General features: G+C 28.4%; 2 protein-coding genes and 1 pseudogene across 8 annotated transcripts in view; 1 reads left to right on the top strand and 2 right to left on the bottom strand.

Annotated features, from left to right (window-relative positions):
• Window positions 1-15,538, bottom strand: part of Asator (tau-tubulin kinase asator) — a 255,590-nt gene extending 240,052 nt beyond the window's left edge. Inside the window, exons 1-2 of one of the 3 annotated variants that reach the window (XM_014415286.3) lie at window positions 15,384-15,538; window positions 15,221-15,270 (exon numbers count right to left, since the gene is read on the bottom strand). The gene's annotated coding sequence lies outside the window, so the exon portion shown is untranslated. The other 2 variants (XM_014415287.2, XM_067047142.1) reach the window with 2 other exon arrangements.
• A 387-nt stretch (window positions 15,539-15,925) lies between these two features.
• The window catches only part of LOC106677390 (regulator of microtubule dynamics protein 2), a 45,698-nt gene continuing 34,557 nt past the window's right edge, over window positions 15,926-27,066 (top strand). For 2 of the 5 annotated variants that reach the window (XR_010843332.1, XM_024360103.2), the window contains exons 1-4: window positions 15,930-16,086; window positions 17,754-17,953; window positions 20,425-20,746; window positions 23,230-23,341. Coding sequence is in view for 4 of the 5 variants with exons in the window: in XM_024360103.2 (XP_024215871.1) it covers window positions 17,763-17,953; window positions 20,425-20,746; window positions 23,230-23,341 (625 nt within the window). In the remaining variant the exon portion in view is untranslated. Of the gene's footprint in view, window positions 16,087-17,717; window positions 17,954-20,424; window positions 20,747-23,229; window positions 23,342-27,066 lie in introns of all 5 variants that reach the window. The other 3 variants (XM_014415295.2, XM_067047145.1, XM_014415296.2) reach the window with 3 other exon arrangements.
• On the bottom strand, window positions 25,532-26,110 carry LOC136795691 (histone-lysine N-methyltransferase SETMAR-like; annotated as a pseudogene).

Consider the following 27,066-nt stretch of genomic DNA (forward strand, 5'->3'; position numbering starts at 1 on the left):
AAGGCCCATCTGGACATATGGAGTTAAGCTTTGGGGCTCCACTAAACCTTCGAATTCCTCTCGTATCCAATCTTTACAATCCAAAATTGCTCCTTATTTTGTTACTAATAAAACCATCCATAAAGACCTAAATGTTCCTTATGTAACCGATCTAGCCCGAACCCAATATTATTCCTTCCATAATAAACTCCCTAACCACCCAAACCCACTAGTTTCTAACCTTGCTTTCTCTTCCATTCCTGGCAATCCTCCGATGCGCCTGAAAAGAAGACCTTATATTGTAAACTGTTTTTAGAGTTCTACTACTGGGTAGTTTCTCTACATCCTGTATCATATCATTATGTCATTATGATCAAATTTACTTGTTGTATTTTTTATACAGTTGTAAATATCAATAAATAAATTTAAAAAAAAAATAAAAATTTTTTAGTTGTTCAGACAAAATTTCATATACGAAATTCAAATTCATAAGTAAATATCACAAAAATTACTACTCCTACGAAGATAAACGTTATTGACGACTTTACAGTACATTAAAATATCTTTTCAGGCAGACATCAGTACGTCAAATGAGACGTACTTTTTAATAAATAAAAAATTTGGGCCGAACAACTATATATCATAATCTTGTTAATATATTTTGGCAAATATCATGAAAACTACTACTCCTAAAAATATAGACATCATAAGGTACTTTATAGTACATTAAACTAACTTTAATTTAAGTGCTAATAGACATCCGTACGCTTCATGGTTCCAGAGACTAATATTCCACAATAAGTCCACTGATAATTTTTCAGTACATAATTCGTGACATTTTGCTTTTCGAAAAACTGTATCTCGGGAACTTTAGCCCGCAAACAGCTCTACTAGGGCTCACATTTTAGAAATTTACTCTACTTTAAATTATGTTCAATAAGGTTTTCTAGTGTTGTTGTAGTTATGAAGATATGAAGCTCTGAATAAAAAATTAAGTCTTTTAACGTAATTGTTTTTTGTATTATTAAAGGATCAAATCAAATTATCTATGCTCAACTAGAGAGTTTGCTGCCTCCTAGAGATTTTTATGGCAAAACTTAAATAAAAGTTTAGTCTTGGATGTGTTCCAAAGATAGTACCCAAGACCACTTTCTCTACTAGAATCCCTACATATACTATCCTAAATTTACCTAACTTGGAGCAAAGAAATCTCAAACTAAAGTAACTTAAACTCTCTTAAGAATATGCTACGTCCAATGCAAAATAAAATACAGAGTAATCTCGGTTATTGGAACTTCGGTATTCCGTATACTCAAGTAAACCGAACTGGCGAAAAAAAAATTGGCGAAAACTCAATGGAAATGACATTTTTGTTTTCCAATAAAAAGTGCACATTCATAAAGGACATTTGTAATTTCCTTATAGGCAAGTTATTGTAACCACCGTGAAAATGAAAAAAAAGTGGAAATTTTTACAGTTACGATATCGAGTAATAATCAGGTTCCTAAAGAAGTGTTCATAATATATTTTCCAAGAATTAGAAATACATAATATCTATTGTGTAATTCATTTGATTCTTTAAAACTAATTTGATTAATAGTAGGAATATGTATAATACAAATTTTGTTAGTGAACTATATTTTTTTTTTTTTTTTTTTTATTTTTGTCTTGTTCTAAATAAATCAATGCAAAGAATATTTTTTTTGTTTTGGAATTTCCACTTTTTTTGGTTGTAAATGAACAATCTTATAGTTTTATCTTATAGTACTTATCTGACAAAGTAAATCATCTCTTAGCATTACTGGGGATATAAAAAAAAATTTTTTTTTTAATTGTTCAAAAATATAAATAGTCAAATTTCCAAAAAAATAAATAAATAAAAATAGTATTGTACATTCGTATTTCTCAAAAAAAAAAAACCGTGCCCGTGTAGGCCTCGGCGCGAAGCGCCGAGGCGACATATTTCCGTGACAACGTATACTCTATGCTAATATTACATAAATATAAATTAAAATCAATCCAATGTTATATATTTGAAATAATAAACTAGTTCACATATTGAATTCAGATATTTATTTTTGCTTGGTTATACATTAATTAATTTTTATACATATGATATAATATCCATATGTTAAACGAAGTCAATTTCCGTTGCGGGACACTTTTTCTAACATGGCATCCCGCAAAATGATTTATAAGACGTTGTCACGTCAAAAATTCAACAATATGAACGTACAATATTATTTTATAAATAACCTTTTTACTCTCTTGAGACTGGTTATTCTTGTTAAATAAAATCAATTGTATCCAAATTAAAATTTCAAAACATTCTTTATTTTCTAAAAAGTCCAACGTTTCAGCCAATTCGGCCATCCCTAAGGACTATTTTAAGGAACAATTTACACTCACATAAATTATTTTAAAAAATTGTAAGCAGGCTATTCTGCCCGGGTCACTATTTTCAGTTGCAATTACCCTCTTTTGTCACTATTTCATTAATATTAAAACTTTTAATTATAATTAATTTAACTATATTACACCTTGCTATCATAACAAATAATTAAATCACATAAATAATTGATGTGACTGTAAATTGATTAGTTAAGGTTATCCTTAAGGATAGCCGAATTGGCCGAAACGTTAGACTTTTGAAAAGATAAGGAATGTATATTTGTACAATATTATTTTTATTTTTCTAGAAATATGACAGTTTGAAGTTTTAAAAAATTAGTCGTTTTTTTCGTCAGGTGCAATGAGTATAAGACTCATCGAATTTTGTCCGGCTACACTTCAGTTTCCTTTCACATCTTCAGAAATACTAAGTGATGATTCAATTTGTTAAAATTATAACATCGAAATTACACTGTATAATAAAAAAATAATTAATACATAAATTTCCAGAATGCATTAATCCGCCAAAAGATATATCATGTTTATCTTCAAATGACCTCTGATCGCAATATCATAAAAATGCAACATGCCACAGATCATTATGTAACAAGGGTTAACGAAGGAAGGGTCATGTTTTCTACATCTTTGATAAAGCAAGTCTTTCATAAGAACAGTTCTCAGAAAATATAAAATGAAATAGTAATATTTTTTTTTTTATAACCAAGGACTTCATAAAATATAATCTTTGAAGGGACTGTCAGGCGGAGTGACAAGCCAAATCCAGACAGATGGGATAACGTAATTTTAAACCTTAAGAGCCCAGTAGCAGGAAAAAGCAGTTATTTAAACCCAATCTTTGATTACTTTAATGAAAACTATGTACGATAACTAGTCAAAATTGATGAGTCAGCCAAGTATAGGTATGAGAATACAAAATGGCGGCTGTTTCAAAACTTAAAAAAAAATAATCTTTCGGAGCTCTCTGTATCTTTGAAACTACCAACTACACTAAAAAACCTAAGAGAAGGAAACTTTGTCTGAACAACTAAAAATCAATTTATTTTACCAAATTCATGAAAACTACTACTCCTACGAAGATAAAGGTCATATAATACATTATAATACATTAAACTAGTTTTAATTTGAGTGTTAGTAAACATCTACAAGTTTCATGGTTCCTGATATACAGATATCCGACTATAAATTCCCTAATTACTGGTATTTTATTAAATGTCGCTTTCTAAAAAAGTACATCAGTGAAACCGTAGAACGTAAATAGCTCTGTTAGGGCTCATGTGTTTGTGAATTTTCTCTACTTTAAATTATTTACTATTATATTTTCTAGTGTTGTTGGTTGTTTTAAAGATATAGAGCTCCGAGTGAAAATCTTTTTTTAAAGTTTTGAATCAGCCGCCATTTTTTATTCCCCTATCTATACTTGGCAGACTCATCACTTTTTACTAGTACTTACACCTATTTTTCATTAGTGTAATCAAAAATTGGGGTGAAATAACTACCTTTATTTTCTTTTTTTCCTTTACATTCTTTTTTGGATTTATATAAAGTCGGGGTCGGGGGTCTCATTTTCTGATGCCCCCCTTTCCGCGGAGATCGGAAGGCTCCGAAGACGCTGCGACTGCAATGCCGCCCCAGCCTATGCACTATGCAAGCTAGGACCTGGCCTACCCCTACCATCACGCCAGAGTCCAGGACACGCTGGCCAGTTACGGAGGTACGAAGACGTCTTTTCAGACACCACGGCGAGGATACATGGTTTTCACCATTTCGCCCACAGCACACTTAGACGAGGGAAGCGGCTGCGAAGACGGCACCAGATAAGCCAATATAACTTATGAGACGCCATGTCCCTTTATTATATTATTATAGACAAAGGTCTCTAAAACCTAACTCACTAACCAGTTTGTCCCTCCAGGGATTAATACCTTATAAATTAAGGAAAATACATGTGCATGTCGTTATGAGCAGAAAGTCTCACAATTTTCAGCCCCCCCTGTTCCACACTATTAATTTATCATAATCGTAAAATTACACTCGGGACACCTGCAGTATAGCACGAGCAGGTCGCGATGGAAACAATTTGGATTATAGATAACAGTGTCTGTTCTTACCTAGTGTGTCAATTTATTTTATTTCATTATCTTATTTCCACGTATCTTCAGTTTATTTATTATAGAAAACCTAAAAGAACATTATTTAAAGAAGAGTAAATTTCCTAAAATATAAGACCTAGTAGAGTTTACGTTCAGTAGTTCTCGAGATATAGCTTTTTAAAAAGCAACATTTCATTAAAAATGCACTGAATAATGGATAGTTAGTAAATTTATTTTGAGAAAACTATATCTTAAAAACCATTCGACGTACAAATGTTTATTAGCACTCAAATTAAAGCTAAATAATTGTACTGTAAAGTAGTTTATGACCTTTACCTTCATAGGAATAGTAGTTTTCATATTTGCTAAAATAAATTTATTTAAATTATGCTAAAATTTTTGAGATATAAATTTCTCAAAATAAATTCACAAACTACTGATTTTCATTTTATTTTTATGAAATGTTTCTTTTTAAAAATCTTGAGATCTATTGAATGTAAATAGCTCTATTAGGGTTCAAATTTTAGCAAATTTACACTTCTTTAAATGATGTTCTCTTAAGTTTTTTAGTGTTGTTGATAATTTTAATGTTATGGAGCTAAGCAAGAAAAATTAATTTTTAAAAAAGCCATCATATTGTATTCCCTCTACCTATACTTGGGTCTTCAATTTAGACTAGTAATTATACACAGTTTTATTGAAGTAATAAAACATTTGTTCAAAGATAGTCCAAAAAATAAGAGAAAGATTATCAAAGAATATTGAAGAATATAGGGCAGTCGTTAGGTTTACGAAGAAGGTGATTTGATGAGATTTATTTTAACTCTCTACTTTTGTTATTTAATGTCAACCAAACCAGGTAATCTTTAAAGGGACTGTCAGTCGGAATGACAAACCAAATATGGACCTCTTGTCTAGTAAGTATCGGAAAACGTCGAGCAGTTCCCTGTCTTTTAAATCTTGTGTGAGGATTCCAAGTTAGTCGTTTGTCCAGAGGTGGTCCAAGGAGTAAGAGCAACATTATTAAAGGGTACTGCAAAACAGTCGTTAATTTCACGATGACGGGTAAAGGTGATTTGATGGGATTTATTCTAAACCTCCAGTTTTGACACCATATTTCAAATATTGTGATATAGGATTGGAGAGTTTCAAGTAATTGAATTATTTTAACCCAAACCACCTTTATAAAATTGCTGGTTACTTCAAATAGAAAAATCAAATAACTAATAGCAGAAAAGAAGGAATTTTAAGTTCTTGACTTTCAAAATAAGCGTTATAAAATACAAAAACAGGAGTGATAATTTTGTTAGAGATGCATGTTGCAAATATATTTGCATAGTGTAACCTTGGCAGCTCTCAGAAGATTGCACTTTAGCGCACATCTTTCATATCATGATGCAGATAAAGTACAAGCGGTTATAAATATAAAACAGGACTTCGTACCACACTGTTGAAGCGTGGTAGGTGAGCCATCTTTTTTTTTTTTATTTAATTATGAAACACAAAAAGACCTAACATATAAATATAATAATAAGAGAATATGAGAGATAAGTTGCTAGCTGGCGAGAGCATTTGTAATTTTTGAATCTATTAGTATTCAATTATTATTTTGAAAAAATAAAACTTTATATCACCAAATATTGATACCTGAACTGATAAATGTAAATCCCCTAAAGACGAGTGACTGATATTGTACATTATTATACAATTCCTATTATATATAATACAAGAACCCAAGAGTCAGTTATTTCACCCTAATTTTTGATTAATTTAAAGAAAACTATGCATAATTACTAGTCAAAACTGATGAGTCTGCCAAGAATAGTTAGGGGGAATACAAAATAGCGGCTGTTTCAAAATTTAAAAAAAAATAATTTTTCATTCGGAGTTTCATATCGTTAAAACTATAACATAATAATAATAACCAAAAAACCTAATAGAACATCATTTAAAGTAGAGTAAATTTACTAAAATATGAGCTCTAGTAGAGTTGTTCACATTCAATAGTTCCCAAGATACAGTTTTATTAGCAACATTTCAAGAAAACAGTTAACTGAAAAATCAGTAGTTATTAAATTTATTGTGGGCAAAATATCTAGCAAATATTTTGAAAAATACTAACTTTACGAAGATAAGTGTCATAAACTAAGTTATAGTCCATTAATACTATATTTAATTTCATTGCTGGCAGATATCTGTACGTGCAGTGGTTTCTGCAATATAGTTTTTTATAAATCAACAAAGAACTACAAGAAATCAACGTTTTTTGAGTTCATTTTAGCAAATATTTTGAAAACTAACTCCTACGAGGATAAACGTCATAAACTACTTTATAGTACATTAAACTAGCTTTAATTTGAGTGCTAATAGACACATGCACTTTTCATTGTTCCTGAAATATAGATTTCCCTAAATAAATTCATTAACTAATAATTTTTCAAGACTTAATTCATGAAATATTGTTTTTAAAAAACAGTGTCATGGAAAGTATTGAACAACCACAACTCTACTAGGGCTCATATTTTGGTAAATTTACTCTTCTTTAAATGATATTCTATTAGGTTTTGTAGTGTTGTTGGTAGTTTTTAAAATACAGAGCTCCGAAGGAAAAAATATTTATTTTTTCTTTAAATTTGGGAAGGGATTGTGGGTAGCCGTGGGGTAAGGCCCGTGGTTACTAACTCCAAGGACCTGAGTTCGAATCCGGCTGGGCAAAAAATTGTTTTCTGTTACACTGAAGCCGTGAGTCAACTCTTGTGGGTTCTCCAGCCCTACTAGGCTCCACCCAGCTTCCTAAATTAAATTGGGTACCCTTAATTGGGTAAAAATCTGGCAGTCGAGCGTGATTCTGACCAAATCACCTCCTTGCACAACCGTTGGTCTTGTAACAGTACTCCCTTACAAAGTACTGAACCCCAGGTCCTTTATGGGTTGTAGCGGTGCAGATTCAATTTAAATTTCGAAACAGCCACATTTTGTATTCCTCCTATTTATACTTTGTAGACACATCAATTTTGACTAAGTATTATAGGTAGTTTTCATTGCAGAAATCAAAAATTAAGATGAAATAACTGATTTTTTTTTTTCCATTGGGCTCTTGTACTATATGTAAAGGTAGAAATTTAGGGAGTTTGTAAAGCAGTCCAGTGTGCCAGACTCGATCAGTTTGATAATCTCTAGTCCCATAACATAACCCACGAAGAATGGTGCCAAAATTGGAGGATACAAATAAAACCCATCAAATCACCTTTATTTTTCTACTGCCCTTTAATAATGTTGCTCTTACCCCTGTAGAACAGATCCTATACCTTGGAATACATCTTGACAAACGACTAGCTTGGAATCCTCACACAAGACTAAAAAGAAAGAAAACTGCACGTCGATTCCGATTATTACAGCACTTAAGAGACAGTCTAAACTTCAAATTCATTACAAGAGACTGAGCTACATGACTGGAATAAGGCCTATCTGGACATACGGAGTTGAGCTTTGAGGCTCCACTAAACCTTCGAATTCCTCTCGTATCCAATCCTTACAATCCGAAATCCTCAATACTCCTTACTTTGCCACAAATAAAATTATACATAAAGATCTTAATGTTCCCTATGTAACCGATCTAGCCCGAACCAGAAATCAATCCTTCCAGTATAAACTCCCTAATTAATCAAACCCATTAGTTTCTAATCTTTTTCCCCTTCCATTTCTGAAATTCCTCCGAGGCGCCTGAAAATAAGATGGCCTCGAAACCTTTTATTGTAAAATTGTTTTTTAATTTTTTAATTGATATTTACAACTGTACATAAATACATCAAGTAAATTTGAGGAAATCATAATGGTATGATACAAACAAGGGAGCATTTAGGATTTAACGAAGGATTTTGGATTGTAAGGATTGGATACGAGAGGAATTCGAAGGTTTAGTGGAACCCCAAAGCTCAACGCCGTATGTCCAGATAGGTCTTATAATTGTCATGTAAATCAGTCTTTTGTAATGAATTGGAAGTTTAGACCGTTTGTCTAGTAAGTGCTGTAATAGTCGAAATCGACGTGCAGTTTCCTCTCTTTTCAGTCTTATGTGAGGATTCCAGGTTAGTCGTTTGTCCAGATGTAGTCCAAGGTAGCGGATCTGTTCAACAGGGGTAAAGTAAACATCATTGCAGTACAGTCAGTAGGTTTACGACGTAGGGTAAAGGTAATTTTATGGGATCTGTTGGAATTTATTTTAATCCTCCAATTACGACACCATTCTTCGAGGGCAGTGATATGGGATTGAAGAGTTTGTGATGCACTTAAAGGGTTATTATTAACAGCGAGCACACATGTGTCATTTGCATACGTGGTGAGGATTGTTCTTACTTTAAATTAACTTTTTGTATTTTATGTGCAATTGTAAATGTCAATAAATTTCTTTTTTAAATGTTTTATAGTTAGAAAACACTTATTTAAACTAGATCAAGTTTCTACTATAATATAATTTTATTTCATTTTATGGAGAAGTAATAATAATATATATTTAAAAAGTAAAATATTCAATAGCATCATAAGCAGATATATAAAAGCGGTTAAGGGCCTCAGTGACGCGGAGTTGGCAGACAGTAGCCAAATTTACCCAATGTTGCAGAGCCAAGCAATATTTATCCCAACTCTAACTGCTTCTCACTAACTGTCCAACTAAATAACTTTAATCATCCATAGCCTTCATGATATATATATTTCCTCATTTTTTATTCAATCAATAAATGCCATATGTATAAGAATGTTTTTTTTTGTGTTTCTCTGTCGTACAATTTAAACCAATAATAACCCTAAACACACCGAATAATACAAAATTCCGAAGCATTATGTGGAGTCTCCATAGTAATAATCAGATATCGAATATTCGGGCAATTGCATCTTTTGTTCTTTAGCTCCAAATCGACTAGACTTAAAAGACAAAAAAACTTAACCAACGATTTCGTAAATTAAATGGACTGATAATTAGAAAATCAGAGCTTTCAGTAGACAAAAAATGACTACTGTAAAAAAAAATAATTACACCTAATTTGATTTATGGATTAGAACGGTGTGGTACAACTAAAAACTCTATCAAACGCGTTCAATCCTTTCAGTCCAAAGTCCTCCGAACAATAGCCGATGCTCCTTAATATACTCCTTAACCAAGGATAAACTACATCATGACCTTAATATCTCATTTGTATCAAACCTTATTTAATCACAATTCGCCTTCCCTATCTATAGACACGTTATTGTAACCACCGTGAAAATTAAAAAAAGTGGAAATTTTAACAGTTACGATATCGTGTAATCTAATTCGTATATAAGTGTTCATAATATATTTTCCTAGAATTAGAAATACATAATATCTATTGCATTATTCGTTTGATTCTTTAAAACTAATTTGATTAATAGTAGAAATATGTATAATACAAATTTTGTTAGTGAACTCTTTTTTTTTTTTTTTTTTTATCTTGTTCTAAATAAATCAATGCAAAGAATATTTTTTTTATTTTGGAATTTCCACTTTTTTTCCTTGTAAATGAACAATCTTATAGTTTTGACGAAGTAAATTATCTCTTAGCATTACTGGGTATATAAAAAAAAAACTTTTTTTTTTAATTTTTCAAAAATATAAACAGTCAAATATCCAAAAAAAAAAAAAAAAAAAAAAAAAGTATTGTACATTCATATTTCTCAATAAAAAATTCGACAATATGAATGTACTAAATTATTTTATATATAACCTTTTTACTCTCTTGAGACTGGTTATTGTTGTTAAATAAAATCAATTGTATCCAAATTAAAATCTCAAAACATTCTTTATTTTCTCAAAAGTCCAACGTTTCAGCCAATTCGGCCATCCCTAAGGACTATTTTAAGAAACAATTTACACTCACATAAAGTATTTTAAAAATTTGTAAGCAGGCTATTCTGCCCAGCCCACTATTTTCAGTAAAAATTACGCCATTTTGTCACTCTATTAATCGAACTAACAGTTGTGCAAGGAGGTGATCAGTCAGAATCACGCTCGTCCGAAAAAATTATCTTCTACAGCCGGATTCGAACCCTGGTCCTTGGAATTAGTAGCACAGTGCCTTACCATTTAGCTCCCACTTTTTTTCTTATTATCCATAGTGTTATAATAGGAAAATTGTTTAATATTATTGAATAGTAATAAGAAACAAGTTAATAAAAGTGACAAATATTCTTCGAATAATATTAATCAGTGGTCTAGGGTAACTCAGAAAATATATATATATATATATATATATATATATTCTTGATACGGAACCTCGGTCAATCGAAGCTCAGATAATCGAGACTATACTACACTTCTATTATAAACTGTACAACCGCTGGTTTGTAATCTTGTTTCTAAATCTATCCCTGATAATCATCCGGAAGTCTGAAAGGAAGATGGTCCCGAGAACTTCTGAGATAGGAGTTAATCCTGCCATTGGAGTCTAAACAATGGAAGATATCTCTACAGTTCACGTGCACTGGATAATGTTTTAAATCAGATTACATATATATATTTTAATTAAAATCATATTTACAAATTTCGAGATGAAACTTCATTTTCATTTTATTTTATTTTTTTTAATTCTTTTGTATAGTGATAGATATATTATATTATTTAATAAAGACGATATCTTTAAAGGAGGAATATATTACTCAAATCTAATAATTCGAGTTCTATTTCGAGCGATCCTAAGAGCCGTATTTATGAACGTTCCTAAGGAATGCTTTAGTAAGGTTTCATTTAAATGTACACCTTTAGCAACCCTTTACAAAAGTTTCGTCATTGAAAAGTTCCTTTTATTTACAAGCATTCCCTGGAAAATATCAATTTATTAACAACAGAAAGTGTAAAGAATAATTTATAAAACGAAAATTTTTTTCATAAAAGTTGAAAGTGTCCACTTAAAGGAAATCTCAAAGGTCTTCTTTAGGAACATTCATAAAAAGGCCTTAACCCACAGGAGTGTACTACTTTTTTGTCTCCTAAGAGGTGTCCTGTGAGCATTTATCTCATAGCAGATTATTTTTATATAACTGGATGTGATGATGACAAAAATGTTTACGATTACATTCAATGAAAATTGAAATTGTAAATTGTAGCTCTTCCATTTTTTTTTTTTTTTAAATATGAGAGGAAACAAGGAAGAAGTGATAAAACTGTTGAAGATTTCATTATCTCCTAAATATTACTAAGTTACAAAACAAATTGCCCATTAAATCCGCTAGAAGCTCCTCTTCATTTAGCAAATACAACATGGACTTTAAAATAGGCCTTTCACAATCCTATGCTTTTAAAACTTAGCATCAAAAGGTTAAGCTAATTTTGGATTTAAAATAAACCTGTACAGATGCAGTAATGAACTTAACTAGACATTAACAAATAAATTCTCTCTTCTCAAAAATAGATAGATTTATTTATCAATAATTTAATAAAAAATGAATTATGTATAATATAAATACATATTACATACATAGTAATAAAATATTACTGATATTTTCTTCACCTTGAAAATATATTAAACAAAGACATAAGGCATTAACTCATAGGCGCTCCTATTGTTCAATTTATAGTCAACAAAGTAAATAAAATAAAAACTATGCACTCAATAATGAATAAAAAGATTTATTAGACTTAATAAATTTGTTTTTAAATTAATATAAATGCTTCAATATTGAAAACATTTTTCTTTTTTTTTTTAATTAATATAATAACTGAGCTTACAATAGTGTATAAAATGTTTTCAGATTCTCTTTATTTTTTTTTTTTTTTTTTTAATAATATTAAAACCATAAAAACCAATAAGATACTAAACATGAGAAATTTAGATGATTTTAGGAAATATAAATTATAAAAATTCAATTCTTAATACCTATTCAAAAAAGTAAAACAGAACTGATTTAAAATAAAATATATTTAAAAAGTTTTAAATAATTAAAATTGATATATGCAATCATGTAATTAACATTAAAAAATAATGAATATGATATACATTGTGAATAAAATCAGTCCAGGATCTAAGAAGTCAATTTTTGAAGTGGCAACAAAAATGAGTGAATTCAACAAACATACAATTAATTTGTAATTTATTTACAAATTAATAATAGTAATTTTGGAATGAAATCTAGAACCAATTCTACTGCAGTATAGATAAAGAATAATTTTGAAAATTGTTATATTCGAAAATCGAATCTTCAATACCCCATATACCAGTGATGTACCAATTACAATCAAGATTGAAGACTACTTTCTAATTAGCCGAGTAATTAAAACTGGCAAGCAAATCTAAGTATATTTTAAGTAATTGCTACATTAGATCACATCATAGAAGATGTATACAAATGATGTATACAATGTATTAAGATGACAAAAAGAAGTTTCCTTTAAAATATTATCAAATACTCTATCTTTAATTTTACAACGTTTCGGGTGTTTTTCCTAGCTTATGGTAAATTTTATCCATTTCCTTCCTTTTGTCTTTATAGTTACATAATTAAAAAGTTAATAACATAATTTCAACAAGGAAAAAATTACAGGAAGGAAATAGATTTAATTGATCATAAGTAATAATAATACTAGAAGATGGAGAAAACCCTCTGACATGTTATAAAATTAAAAATGAAGTATTAGATAAAATTCTGAAAGAAATTTCTTATCACTTCACCATTTTAATATATAAAGAATAAGCAACTTCCTATTAAATAACCAAGAATAAAGCTTTATTAATACTATATAGTAAATTGTATACAAATATACTAAAAATTGTAATAAAACCTAGTAATTTTCTAAAATGGGGGAACAACACATAAAACTGTCATTTAAAAAAAGAAATGTACTTCAAGCAGATAAAAATAGCTATTTAGAAACTAAACCTAATTCATAAAATAAAATATTGAGAGAACAATGTTATATATTATATAACATGTAAAACATATATTATACAAATCATCACATTTAATATAATTTCCTATTTTATTTTTATCGTAGTTGGCTTTACTATTGATTATTGCATAGTTTTAATGTTACCCAGAATATATTGAAGATCAAACATTGGTGTACATAGACGAGCAATAACATTGCTGTTGATTACCTTAAATTAATTTTAAAATATATATATATAAAATACAAGCAAAAGATATAACTTACAGACTTTTGGAATATAAGGTTAAAAATCAGAAATATTACAATTATATGAATATTTATTTCTTAATCATGATTAGAAATTGAATTTTAACATTAAATGTTAAATTGACACAAAGTTATTAATTATGTTCAATATTTACATTTTAAATAAAAATAATGGAAAAGAAAATTATTAACTAGCAATAATTATAATTATTTATAAAAAATAAAAAAATCTAATAATCCGAGGTTAAATACACAAAAAACAAAGTTTTATAAATCTAGTTATCCCAATACTTTGGTATAAAATATTAAGACTTTGATAATCTGAAACTTAAAAATAAATTTTATAATCTTATAAGATTCGATCAACAAAACTAGGTGAATCGATGAGGTAAGAACGACAAAAAAGCTTCTTTACCGTATGTAAGTACCTGCTGGCTAAGAGCCCAGTAGGGCAGAACTGACACACACAAACTTATCACTGATTATGGAACAAGGCTACCTAAAACTGCCAGTCTTTTACAATTTGGAGTGAAACAAACCAACAACATGACTTCTTACTTCTATTCAACTTTCTCAGTTACATTCAGTTTCCATTAAAATAAATACAACAGAAAAATTCAAATGACACAACAAAAAAAAAGGAAACACTAAAAACTGAATTCAAATAATCTTCCAACTCCAACAATAAAATGTTTCTATTTATCAAACTACAGAATAATTTATACATACGATACAAGGTTACAATGCAGGTATTGTTTTGAACAAAATTAAATTCTAAATTCAAACAGAAATGTTCAATAAAAGTGTATTCAATCAATCTTTAATACAAATATTTACAATCAATCATTGATTGAAAAACATTCAGAAAATTAGTAGGTATTATGGCACATAATTATTTTTAAATGAATTGTTCTATTTGTGTATGAAGGTTGGTAGTTATTTATATTCCAATTTAAATAAAGAACAAAGTGACAAGATCAACTTTCCATTTAAAAAAAATATAATTGTTAATTCAACAATAATTTGTCTTTGAAATGCAGCATATGATAAATATATTGTTTTTTAATAACATAGTATGCAATATTCAGTTTTTAAAAGACAATGACAAATTGCAATAAATATTTACAAGCGGGGGAAAAAATTGATTTTTCTAAACTAGATGATACAGCAGTTTTAAGTTATTCAAAGAATGATTGAATCAGACTGAAATAATTAAAATTTTGTCATGAATCTCATATTTTTAATAGGCTATAATATGCATTAAACACATAACTTGACAATTGATTGATATTGTAATAACTACTGACAATGGTAAACCTAAATTGTTTCCATGACTAATTTACACTCATTAAATGATATTTTCACTCAAATATAAAGAAATAAAATTAATTTTTCCATATAAAAATGGATAAGATGGAAATGTAAAACTAACAACAAAAGGTTGTGAGATGATTCATAAAAATGTTTATGGAATAATTGAAACCTTTTAAAAAAATATGCCAACAATTTAATTCAAATCGTGCCATTAATTAAAATTAATTATCACCAAAAATGACGACTGATAATTTTCAAACAGTGAAAAGTGATTACTCACCTAGTTTAGAGCCTGGTGATGCTGCACTCCCCTGGTCATAGAAAACGATACTGTACAAAATTAAAACCAAATATAATTAAATTGTAACTACACAATCCTAAAACTAAATTTTTGTTTTAAAAAAAAAAACTAAAATAAGGAATGTCAAGAAATTATAACCTACGAGTTGGAAAGCCGCGGGAGGTTAAACGGGCTGTCAAACTACTCTCAAAGCTAGTACCGAAATAAATGCTACAGTATCAGATTCTGATGAATGACATCACTTATCAAATCAGTTTTTATGATTAATTATTTATTTTAAAAGATACTCTTATTCGAGATAATATTTTTTGTTCTGTTTACAAGAACATTAAATTTAACCCCTCAATCTTTCTTTTTTTTTTTGTTAATTTAAATCTTGTATTTCAATTTAATTATAAATTAATTCAGAATTTTAATTTAATTTATTAATATAATGATGAGAATCAGAATGAAGCCAAAAATAATAATTATTTTGAATGGAGTTTTAGATTCAATTATGAAATATTAGCTGCACAGTTCTACAAGGTACTGTAAATAACTTTATGACCGGCAAATCGGAGAGAATGAGCAAATAATTTTTTTATCTTCTTTTTAAAATAAAAACAAAAGATTTAAGATTGATAATCGTTGGCCAAACAATGAGATTTTTTTTCCTCTTTCGTTATCAGCAACTTGCCAGCTGACTGATATGATTGTAGCTGTCAACCATTTCAGTTGTTGGTTACTCAGTTAGGTTACGATAGCCCGGTAGATGTGTCTTGAATAGTAATTAGTTCAAACCTTAATTGTTTAATATTTTATTGTATGTATTTAGGTAATTAACATCAGGTACCTACTCATGAGAGGTAATCGAAGTGTTCAACTTACTTCTATTAAAGTATTTCTCTAAATAACTATAAATCATGATAATCAAATAAATTAATGAGGTGTAATTAATGACTGAATGCAATGAGAATTATCTTAAATATTCCTTTATAAATTCAGCATGAAACAAAGTGAATTACTAATTTTTTTTTTTAATTTAAAGTACAGATGCTTTAAAGCCAAAGTTAATTTATTTCCTTTCTCTCTGTATGGGTCATTACTTAAGACTGGATTTTTATGGTGTAAAAAAAGTGCAAAATCATGCAGTGTAAACTCAAAATCTATATAAAACACCCAAACTCTTCAATAATAAACTTTATAGTTTAATATATAATATTCAAACTTTTCTAACATCGTTTAAATCAAATTAAAGTCGCTTAGTACTCTCTACATTTATGCAAACATAATTGAAAAACTTAACTACTTTGGTTAAAAATCTAAAATTTTGTCAGTAATTGAAGAGCTATGAGGAAGCTTATCGTATCAAATAATTTTATATTCATATTACTAAGACTGGAATTCGAAGGAGAATTTATAAATATTTCCTTTTTAATTTTACCTGAAATCTCTCATAGCTTGTGCTTACCTTTTCATATATTTATTTACATACGAATACACCACTAACCAAAAAACTAACAAGTGATATGTAAATGTAAATACATTTTTAAAAAGTGTAATTAAAAATGTACAGATACATTCATATTGATGAGATCAATTAATTGTTTAATTTAAAACTAGAGGGGTACCTACTGTCTGTCTAACAGCGGTCTATCCTTCATTTTACAAATTAATTGTTACTCAAAGTGTGTACATGTATTCTGTAGTTCAGATTGTATCATTTTCTTTTCTAACTGTTTAGGCTTAGAGTTTCAAATCGTCTCCTAGTTCAAAGTTTTTCTAACTGTTCAGTATTTAAGTTTCCAATTCACTGAGAGAGTAAAATAATATATTTCATGGTGATCTTTTAATTTTTTTTTTTTTATATAAAAGAGATTATATACTATGCTTAGGTCATACAATATGATAATGAAAAAAAAAATTGAAATTCTCACTTGTCAAACAGTCAGGCGGACTGAGAATACCAGTATAAAATAATAACATTGAGCTTTCTCTATAAGAAGTTTATTCCAGAAAGAAATTTTCATAGATACCTGAAGATACTACTCCAAGAAAATTCCTCTTTCATTACTTTTTTTTTTTTATGTTGGATATGATTCTTCATATAATAATGAATACACCACTTAACTTCCAATACATCAATTAGAACTATAAATAAAGTAAAGAAAATTAAAATTGATAAATATTGGTATACATACATCTAAATATGTATAATATGAAAATATTATATGCAATATTTTGGAAAAACCCTGAAACATGCAGTTTTGTGCAAAATTAAATTAGTGTTATTTGAATGTCTTTTCCATGATTCAAATTTCTTTCAAGGTTTGGTGAAATTTCAAGCTAAGGAACAAAAGACGCAATTGTACGAAAATCTGTTCTCTAATCATTACAGTGCAGTTTGTTGACTTATAATGCTTCAATACTTTATATCTATGCATTAAATTAGAAATTCGGTTTATTTAATTTGAATTTTTTATTTTTTATTTTACAGGCATAAATTGATGCATGAGTGTATATGTTTCAGTAGTTATCCATAATGAATGGAAATTTATTGCGGTCTCAAGGTTTATTGGCAATAGCTGTAGGTGCCGGTGTTGTAATCGGCGCTGCAGGAGTCTTTCTCTATGAGCACCTCTTTAAAGAGAAAAGAAGGCTTGTTTTGCAAAAGGATGTTACCAAACTTGGAATCTCAATTTCGGAGTTGAGAAAAGAACTACAAGAGTTAAGGTATTGTTTGTGTATTTGTATCAAAGAGAATCTGCAATTTATGTTCTTTTAACTTTTGTTTTTATTAATACAGAAGAGTAAATAGGTATTATCCAGTCCAAACCAGTTGTCAGTTATAACCTGACACCATATACTGATTCGTATTTATGAGAATTTATCCAATCGTAACTGAAAAGGATTCATTGAGGATCTAATGGAAATCAACTCCTATGACCCAATATAAAAAAAAAAATATGATAATATTAATAAGGTTGCTTATAAGGGTATTTCTACAGATTTGCCAAACATTGAATAGTGATTGGAATAAATGCGCTTAAATGGGGTTTTTAGATTGCCTGGTACAGGCTTGCCTAAATGTGTTGCTAATCCACTTTAGAGTCAGTTTGTGGGTAAAAATCAATGGCTGCTTGTATAAGTGCTTGTGTTACATCCTCATGCTGGATTTATGTTTGCCTCTTGCCACAAATCCAAGACTATGTAGAAAACAAATGAAGCAATAATTCGAAGCTTTATTGGAGCCCCAAAGCTCAACTCTGTAAGTCCAGATGGGCCTTATTATTATCATGTAGATCAGTCTTTTGTAATGAGTTGGAAGTTTAGACCGTTTGCCTAGTAAGTGCTGTAATAGTCGGAATCTGTGTGCAGTTTTCTGTCTTTTTCAGTCTTGTGTGAGGATTCCAGGTTAGTTGTTTGTCAAAGTGTAGTCCAAGATAACAAATCTGTTCTACAGGGGTAAGAGCCACATTATTAAAGTATACTGTAGGGCAGTCGGCAGGTTGACAAAGAGTAAAGGTGATTTGTTGGAATTTATTTATACCCTCCCATTTCGACACCATTCTTCGAGAGTTGTAATATGGGACTGGAGAGTTTGGGATGCAATCAAAGGGTTTGTGCTATGTTAAATCAGAAATAAACTGCTAAAGTTAACAACCTATTTACACCTTATCAATTGAATTTTAAAATATACAATTTTAAATAAGAGTTAATTATTGAATCCAAAGGTAGAGAAAATTCTTTAAATGATCAAAACACAAAAAGCACAAATATTCATCTGCTAGTTTTAGAACAATGTAAACTGAAAACAAACTTGTGGATTTTGCACTAGCGCTCTTTGATTTATGCCCAAAATCCAAAACGTATCGAGTCAGCCACAAATTCAGGCCAACTTGTACCAGCCAATCCAAACAACCCATCCACACGCTTGTGCAAGTGCGAATTTACCATTGTTTGGCAAACGTGTACCTTCAGGTTTGTGTTCAGTTAGTATTATTTCAGAACTTCTAACAGATAATTAATTGTACTATCCATTTTAATTAATTGAAGAATTTCCACCTCCATCTGAATGAATGATGAAATTTAGTTTGAGATTTTATCTTTTAAAATCCTATTAATTATGTGTAAATACATTCTCTAAATTCTTGTCACTTAACTTTTGGAGTATATTTTTAATTCATCACTGAATAAATAGGTATTTATGAAAACACTATATATAAAGACAATTAAATTTAAAAGTATGTAATTAAAGTATTAAAAAAAAAGCTGAATTTAATGGTTGCCCAGTACCATTTTTATCTAATTGATATTATCTGATATCTAATATAATCAGTTTTAGCCATCTATAGATAACTAGTAGTCAGCTACCCAAATCTCCGAGGAATCCTGGGCATCTAAACTCAGTTTTCCTTATTTTTTTTCATCTGGGATTAATCTTGCTGAAGTTTCCTGCTACAATAGGTGATGGATGTTACTTTTGACTTTGTGTTATTTACACAGTGTTCTAGCAATTACTTCTTCCATAGGTTACTTGATGATACAAAGAGGTCACAGTCCAAAGAGCTATTTTCTAACTTTCCTTGTGGCTGAAGATCATTTATGTTATTCAAGTTATTTTTATTACAAAGATAGCTGTACTTTTTATTTTATTCTGTAAATAAGGATTTTTTTTATAAAGAAGATTCTAACTTTAATTTTAAATATTTATTATTAGATCAAAATATTCATATTTCCTTATTCCATTTGGATTTTATTTTTTTAATCCTGTTATTTTAATTATCTACATATATGTTTTATTTTCCATTTTTTTTATCACTTTATCTAGATAATTTTGTACATATATTTACTAACTAGATTTTCATATTTATTTTATTATTTTTTAAACTTTAAGCGAGAGGAAAGAACAATTATAAAGTATCTCTCATAAAATTTTATTATCACTTTTCTCATGCAGCATTTATCTTCTTATCTTTTTTTTCTTTCATTTTGTTTCTTTTTATACTTAAAATAGTTTAAATCAAAGATAATAACTGACTAAAGTTTGACTTCCACTATGTTTATCTTTCTGGAACTCTAGATATTTTAGATTAACAAGTGGCAAATATATAGATCAAGCTAGCAATAATTTTATCAATACATACATTATCATTTTATATTATTACTCATTTATTTATAATAAAATTTCTATTTTATTGTAGGGACTCTCAGAAGAGGTTACGACGTAATAGAATAAAATCAGTTACGTATGCAACTACAGACCTCGAATCTGAAACACAATCTGTTGTTGAAGATATAGAAGATGATGAATTTTATGATTTATCCGATGATAATGATGATGATGATGATGATGATAAAGATGATAAAAAAGATACAGTAGGATTTAATCAAGAAGCATTTGATATAGTTAGTCAACTATACACCCCACATGTTGAATATTATGATATAGATATTGCTTTGTTGCTTGGCTCTGAAGACGATAAAAAATTTTGTCTAGGAAAACTTGAAGAGCTGTGTAATAAGGTACAATTATTATCTGAAAATATTGCTGTGAAAAAGTAGTAGTTTTTGTCCTTAATTGTTGTTATCCTTGTATATGCAAACATAAGACCTTTAATATTTATGCATTATGGATATGTATAGGGCTATGTTACTAAGATGGATCATCCTGGAGATGAGAGAAGAGCCCCGAAACATTGATGAAGGAATATTATGTGTGTAGTGGGAAAGTTGTAGGAAGGATATTTTTACCATAAAAACTTACTCGGAATATAAAGATCAATCTTCCAATCGCAAAACATTGTATATTGATTAGTACACCTGTGTATATTGACTTGGCAAACAAAGGAAGCTACAAATGTAGTGTACCTAGTTTGTTCTTATGTCGATTTTTAATTTGATTTATACGATACTCATTGTAAGCAGGAACAAAATGAAGATAGGTTAAATGAAAAATAAACGTAAATATCAGCAAATTAGGTGCTCAATAATAAAAATTCATATAAATAGTAATACATAACCTATAAATTCAACTTTTCTTCTAGAATTTTTATCAGAAACTTGTTAATTTATTTACCTAGACATACAATGTCTTCAAATACTAATATTTGTGCTGTGTTAAATAAAAAAATAAACCACGAAAGTGAATTGACAAGATTTGAAACAAACCATTGTCTCTGCAGAAAGAGATTAATCGATTTGTATATAATAACCTTAAAAAAATTTATGCTTTCTCAGCTATGCCCCAAAAATGCTTAATTTTTTTTAACCAAAAAAAATCTGAATAGTCTATAACCTTTCCAGAAAAATTTTGAACATTTAGCAGAAAGCCCCATTACGATCGGATGAACGGTATGGCTGCGCATAAAGTATGAACAAACAATTATTGATTTTGATAAATCAGCTGTTTACTTCATTATAACATTGCATAGACCATAGGATAAGATTAACCTGTGAGTAAATAAACAGAAGAGAGAAATAAAATGAGAATTTTAGATTCCTAAGATAGAAAAAAAAGTTAAGTTATTTGACAATTTTTACAATTACAATATTGTTGATGAGACATTTAATTAATATTATAATTGAAAATATTGAATTTATAATCTTGTTTTTACATTTTGTTTTATTGACAACGAGGATATAACTTGAATCAAGTATTATTCAAGTTATATCTTTTTCACCAAGTCATTATTATTATTAAGCAAAAATTAGCTACAGATGAAACTAATAGCTAAAATCGCCATGGATACAACCCTTACTCATGAATGAATCATTGATATATAAATATTGTATCCGTGATAATTTTAGCTATTAGTTTCATAGTTGCCCGACTGTGTGAAGGTTATGATATGGTCCATTGAACAAAAGAATGCTATATATTTATTACTTCTCGCTTGTTTTAAGTTCTAAAGTTTTTATTAGAATAGAATTACTATCTAGACAAGAAAAAATCTCAAGTAAATTATTTGAAAATAAAATAATATAATAAATCACTTTTGTTATTTGAAGTTATTGTAAAAATATTTAATTGCTTTTTTAATATAATAAAGTATTCTGTTTCAAGAAAGAGAATAAAATTCTAAAGGTATTTACCTTTAATAAATTTTCATTTAGCAATTAAATTTTTTCCTCTTATCAGAATTTATTATTTATTATGATTTCAGTGATAATTAATTCTAATTAGATTTAGTCTTCATGCATATTTATGATCTTTGTTGGAATATTGTTATGATGAGAAAATTTTTCAATAAACAGTCCTATAATTTTTATTTCATACATATTATAAACAGAGTTTTGAATATTCATTATTTTATTGTTTAAATAAAATAATTTGTATCAAAGTTAAGTCTCAAAACACTTTATTATTGCTTTAAATGTCCAATATTTCCGCCAATCTGGCCATTCATATACATTTACACCTCACATCCAACTATTAAAAAACTTTTTCAAGCTTTTTCTATTGCGAGAAAATGTTGTGTGATAATAGCATTAAGTTAATCTGTGATTAAAAGTTTTAAAATTTAATGGAAAAGTGACAAATTGGATGATTTGACTGAAACTAATGATCTGGCCAGAATAGCCTGCAAATTTTTTTTTAAATTTTGACATTTAAAGAAATATTAAAGAGCGTTTTGAAACTTAATATGAAAACAAACTGTTTCCAGTTGTTCTATTTCTTTAAATTATTTATTTATTTTATTGTTTAATAAAACCACTCTCAAAAGAGTTAAAATATTATATATTCATTATTTTAAAATATGGGGCTGTTCAAGATTATAGCTAAACAAACTCCTCATTCTGTCATTACTTTCATCATTCCTCATTAAAGTATATTTTGCTATCATCTTGAGCAGCCCTGATGAAGCCCTACTAAGTTGGGCGAAACATCGGATAATAAATATTTGAAAACTATTTTATTCTTTTTGACTGCAACCCTGACCATCTTCTTCATATTTTAAATTTTACGCTTAACTATTTATTAATATAATTCATTATTTTATTTTTAGGATAGCGAAAATCCTGACATTTTGTGGAGGATCGCGTGTTGCTACCACTCATTGTCTATCATGAAAGAATTACAAAATGATCTTGAACAAAAGAAAAAATATATAGACATAGGTATTCTATCTTTTATTTTATATATATATTTTTTTTTCATATAACCTTTATTATCAGATTGGCCTGATGGGCCTTACATGTTTATTATAATAAAAAACACCCCCTAGCAATTTACATTATTAAATATTGTTAATTTATTAAAATAAATTATTTAAAAAAAAATAATATATCTAAGAAAATAATAATAATCAATAAACAAATTACTAATAATTATAAATGGAATATGGTCTGGGTGCGGTCAAATGAAACTCGAATAATAATGACTATTCTAATTCAGCCAAAGTTTCGCCCCACGTTGCAGGGATTTGTCAGGGCTAAAAAAGATACAAACACTTAACATATCTAAAAAGTAAATGGAAAAATAGAAGGGTATACAATGAAACATAGAAATTAAATAAGAAAAATAAAAGGTTATAAACAATAAATGAAAACGGAAATAGTAACAGATAAAAAAAAGAAATATAAAAGAAAGTACAAACTAAGAGATGAAAAAGGGGGATAAGATTAAAGGAAGAAAATGAACTAGACAGAATTCATACCTGTAAGAATTAGAGATTTATAAACTGAAAAAATAATTTTGAACAAATAAAATAAATAATATTTGCAGATCGTTGACAGTATGTAATAAATAAAATGAAAATGGTCCGAGTGCAGTCAAAAGAACTCAAATAGCAGTTAAATTAACTTAAAGTTATTTCTTCTACTGGAAGGGTTTCATATATAATTAGATCTTGTTCTTAATTCCTTGTTTTAATTATTTATTTTATATCATTAATAAACAATAAAAACGTTTTGGGGTTGTCACCCCATCATCAAGTGTCTGCAACAAATTCTCAAATTTTTACTATGCATACAATACTTAATCAATGTATCACAATTTCTTTTTAAAAATTTAAAACAATTACCTGATTAAACATCTATTTAAAATTACATTTTGTTTTTTCGTTATTAGTCTTATATTGTTAATAATAACATTTTTGTCACTAATATAAAATTTTTAATAATTAAAAAACCAAATATATTCTAAATAAGGAGATATAAATACCTTCCTGAAACCATGTTATCTTTATCATTATCTTTATAATCTTTATATAGCCAAGTCAATACTCTCCTATCTCTGTTCCACAAAAGATGTCTAATTTATTAACAATATTAAAATTAAAAAAATTATGTTATTATTAGCAATATAGGACTAATAAGGAGAAAACAAAATGTAATTTTAAATATATTTTTAATCAAGTAATTGCTTTAAATTTTTAAAAAGAAATTTTGATATATCAATTAAGTGTATAGGATAAATTTGAGAATTTGTTGTAGATACCGTACAAAAGCCGGGAAGAAAAAAAAAGCAGTTATTTCACCCCAAATTTTGATTACTTTAATGAAAACTATGTGTAATTACTAGTCAACATTGACGAGTATGCCAAGTATAGGTAGGGGGAATAAAAAATGGCAGCTGTTTTAAAACCTTAAAAAACATTAACTACTGATCTTTCAGTACGTTCTGTACAACATTTCTATGAAGTATTGCTTTTTAAAAAGCTATATCTCGAGAACTATTGAACGTAAATAGCTCTATTAGGTCTTACAGTTTTGCAAATTTACTCCACTTTAAATGATGTTCTCTTAGATTTTCTATTGTTGTTGGTAGTTTTAATTTAAATATATAGAGCTCTGAATGAAAATTTAATTATTTTTGACGTTTTTAAAAAGCCGCCATTTTTTATTCCCCCTGCCTATACTTGGTATACTCATCAATTTTGACTAGTAATTATACATAGTTTTCATTAAAGTAATAAAAAATTGGGGTGAAAAACTTACTTTTTTCTCCTCTTGGGCTCTTGTTCTTTGATGATAGGGGGACAACCCTGAAACGTTGTTATTGTTTATTAATGATATAAAATAAATAATTAAAACAAGGAAGAGTACCTTTTAGTTCACAAGATCTAATTAATCAATCAAATTATTTTTTGTGAGCCAAAAGGTACAAACAATTAAAATAATATAATAATGAGGTGTAGATAGTCGACCGTAGATTAATGATTGGAGAAGTTTGTCGGGGAGGGGGGGTGCGGTCAGCAAAGAACAACATAAATAAACAAAACCATATTTATTTATTTTATGCCGACGTTTCGATCTGAGTTTCAGGTCTTCATTAGGGCTATAGAACAAAAGAGATAACAACAACATTTAGAGATACATACATTTGAAAAGGAATAGTATACAAAAAAATTTAGAATTATACCAAATGGTGTATCCAAGTTTCATCTTCAGTAATTAATCGGTGCCAAAACTCGGATTTATTGCGCCAACAGAGCATTGGAAATGTTCATTCGAACATATTTTTGGTCTAATGTGAGCAAATACGGCACCCAACACGTGGACAGCTTTCTCGTATCTAAATGTTGATTTAATATATAACAAACACATTCTTTTGACATGTTCATAATCTCTGCTATCTCTCTCACTTTAATTCAGCAGTCGTCTAGCACTATTTAGTGAACTTTGGCAATTTTTTCTTTGGTAGTTGCAGTTTTTGGACGTCCCGAACGTTAAACGTCTTCCAAGCTCTTATGGCCACGTTTAAAATTCAACTGTCCAAAATGTTGTGGAAAATGATGGTGCAGAGTCCCCATACAAAGAATCTAATTCATCTTTGACTTGCGTAGGCATATTGCCTTTCAAAAACAAATATTTAATGACAGCTCAATACTCGATTTTTTCTATTTTCACAAAAATACTCAGACGACTGTTACATAAACACTGCATGTCCAAAATGGCTGAAACTTTGGTGGGTAACTGTCAACAGATGAAAAACGAAATTCACTTGCTTTTATTTACGAGTGCTGCTATCTTCACGTTGTGGTCAGAAACTTATTAGACCACCCTTGTAATTGGTTATTTTGCTCTACGTAGGTGTAAAAGTAGCCATTAATTTGGTTAAGTGTCTTTGTGTTCTTATTGTCTGTGAAACCTGCCCTGAGATAAGGGGCAATAATATTATATATAATTTAAAATAAAATTCTTAAAATAAAATTTAAATCTTGGAATCATCAAAGCTATATTTTAGATCTAAGAATAAATCAAAACTATTAAATTTCCTTTTATTTATTATAAATAATTTTTATGTATTACAATATATATATTCTAATATATTGATGGTGAAGTTCATTTGAATGGGCTGATTTTAGAAACTTGCAGTCTGATTAAAAAAATATTTTTATCTTAACATCAGTCAATTTGGAAAATAATTATTAATATAATTTCATACACATATTCCATGATATTTAATCATGAAATAATATTATGTATATATAATATATGTATATATAAAATTATGTTGCTCGATAAATACCAAATCATTGTATATATTATCAATTAAATTGATTAACCAAAATTTATTCACCAATAAATTAATTAACTGACCAAAATTTATAGCAATAAAAATAACAAAAATAATTAAAATTATTTGTCTTTGATTAATTAGACCAATAAAAATTAATTGACCAAAATTTATACTAAATATTAATAAGTAAAAAAGACTAAAATATACCTCTCTCGCACTATTCAAAATGAGATAAATTATCAAAACTCTCTGGTTTCCTCATTAGAACTACTATATATAGGGTGTTTTTTTAAGCCCGATAGAACTTGAAATTGTAAAAAATAACACAAAAAATTAAATTGTAATCAAAATTTTTTTTTTATTCAAAAGATCAATACGT

Source organism: Halyomorpha halys, unplaced genomic scaffold (assembly GCF_000696795.3).
Source record: "Halyomorpha halys isolate HHAL.00 unplaced genomic scaffold, Hhal_1.1 Scaffold97.1, whole genome shotgun sequence".
In the NCBI taxonomy this organism is placed as follows: domain Eukaryota; kingdom Metazoa; phylum Arthropoda; class Insecta; order Hemiptera; family Pentatomidae; genus Halyomorpha; species Halyomorpha halys.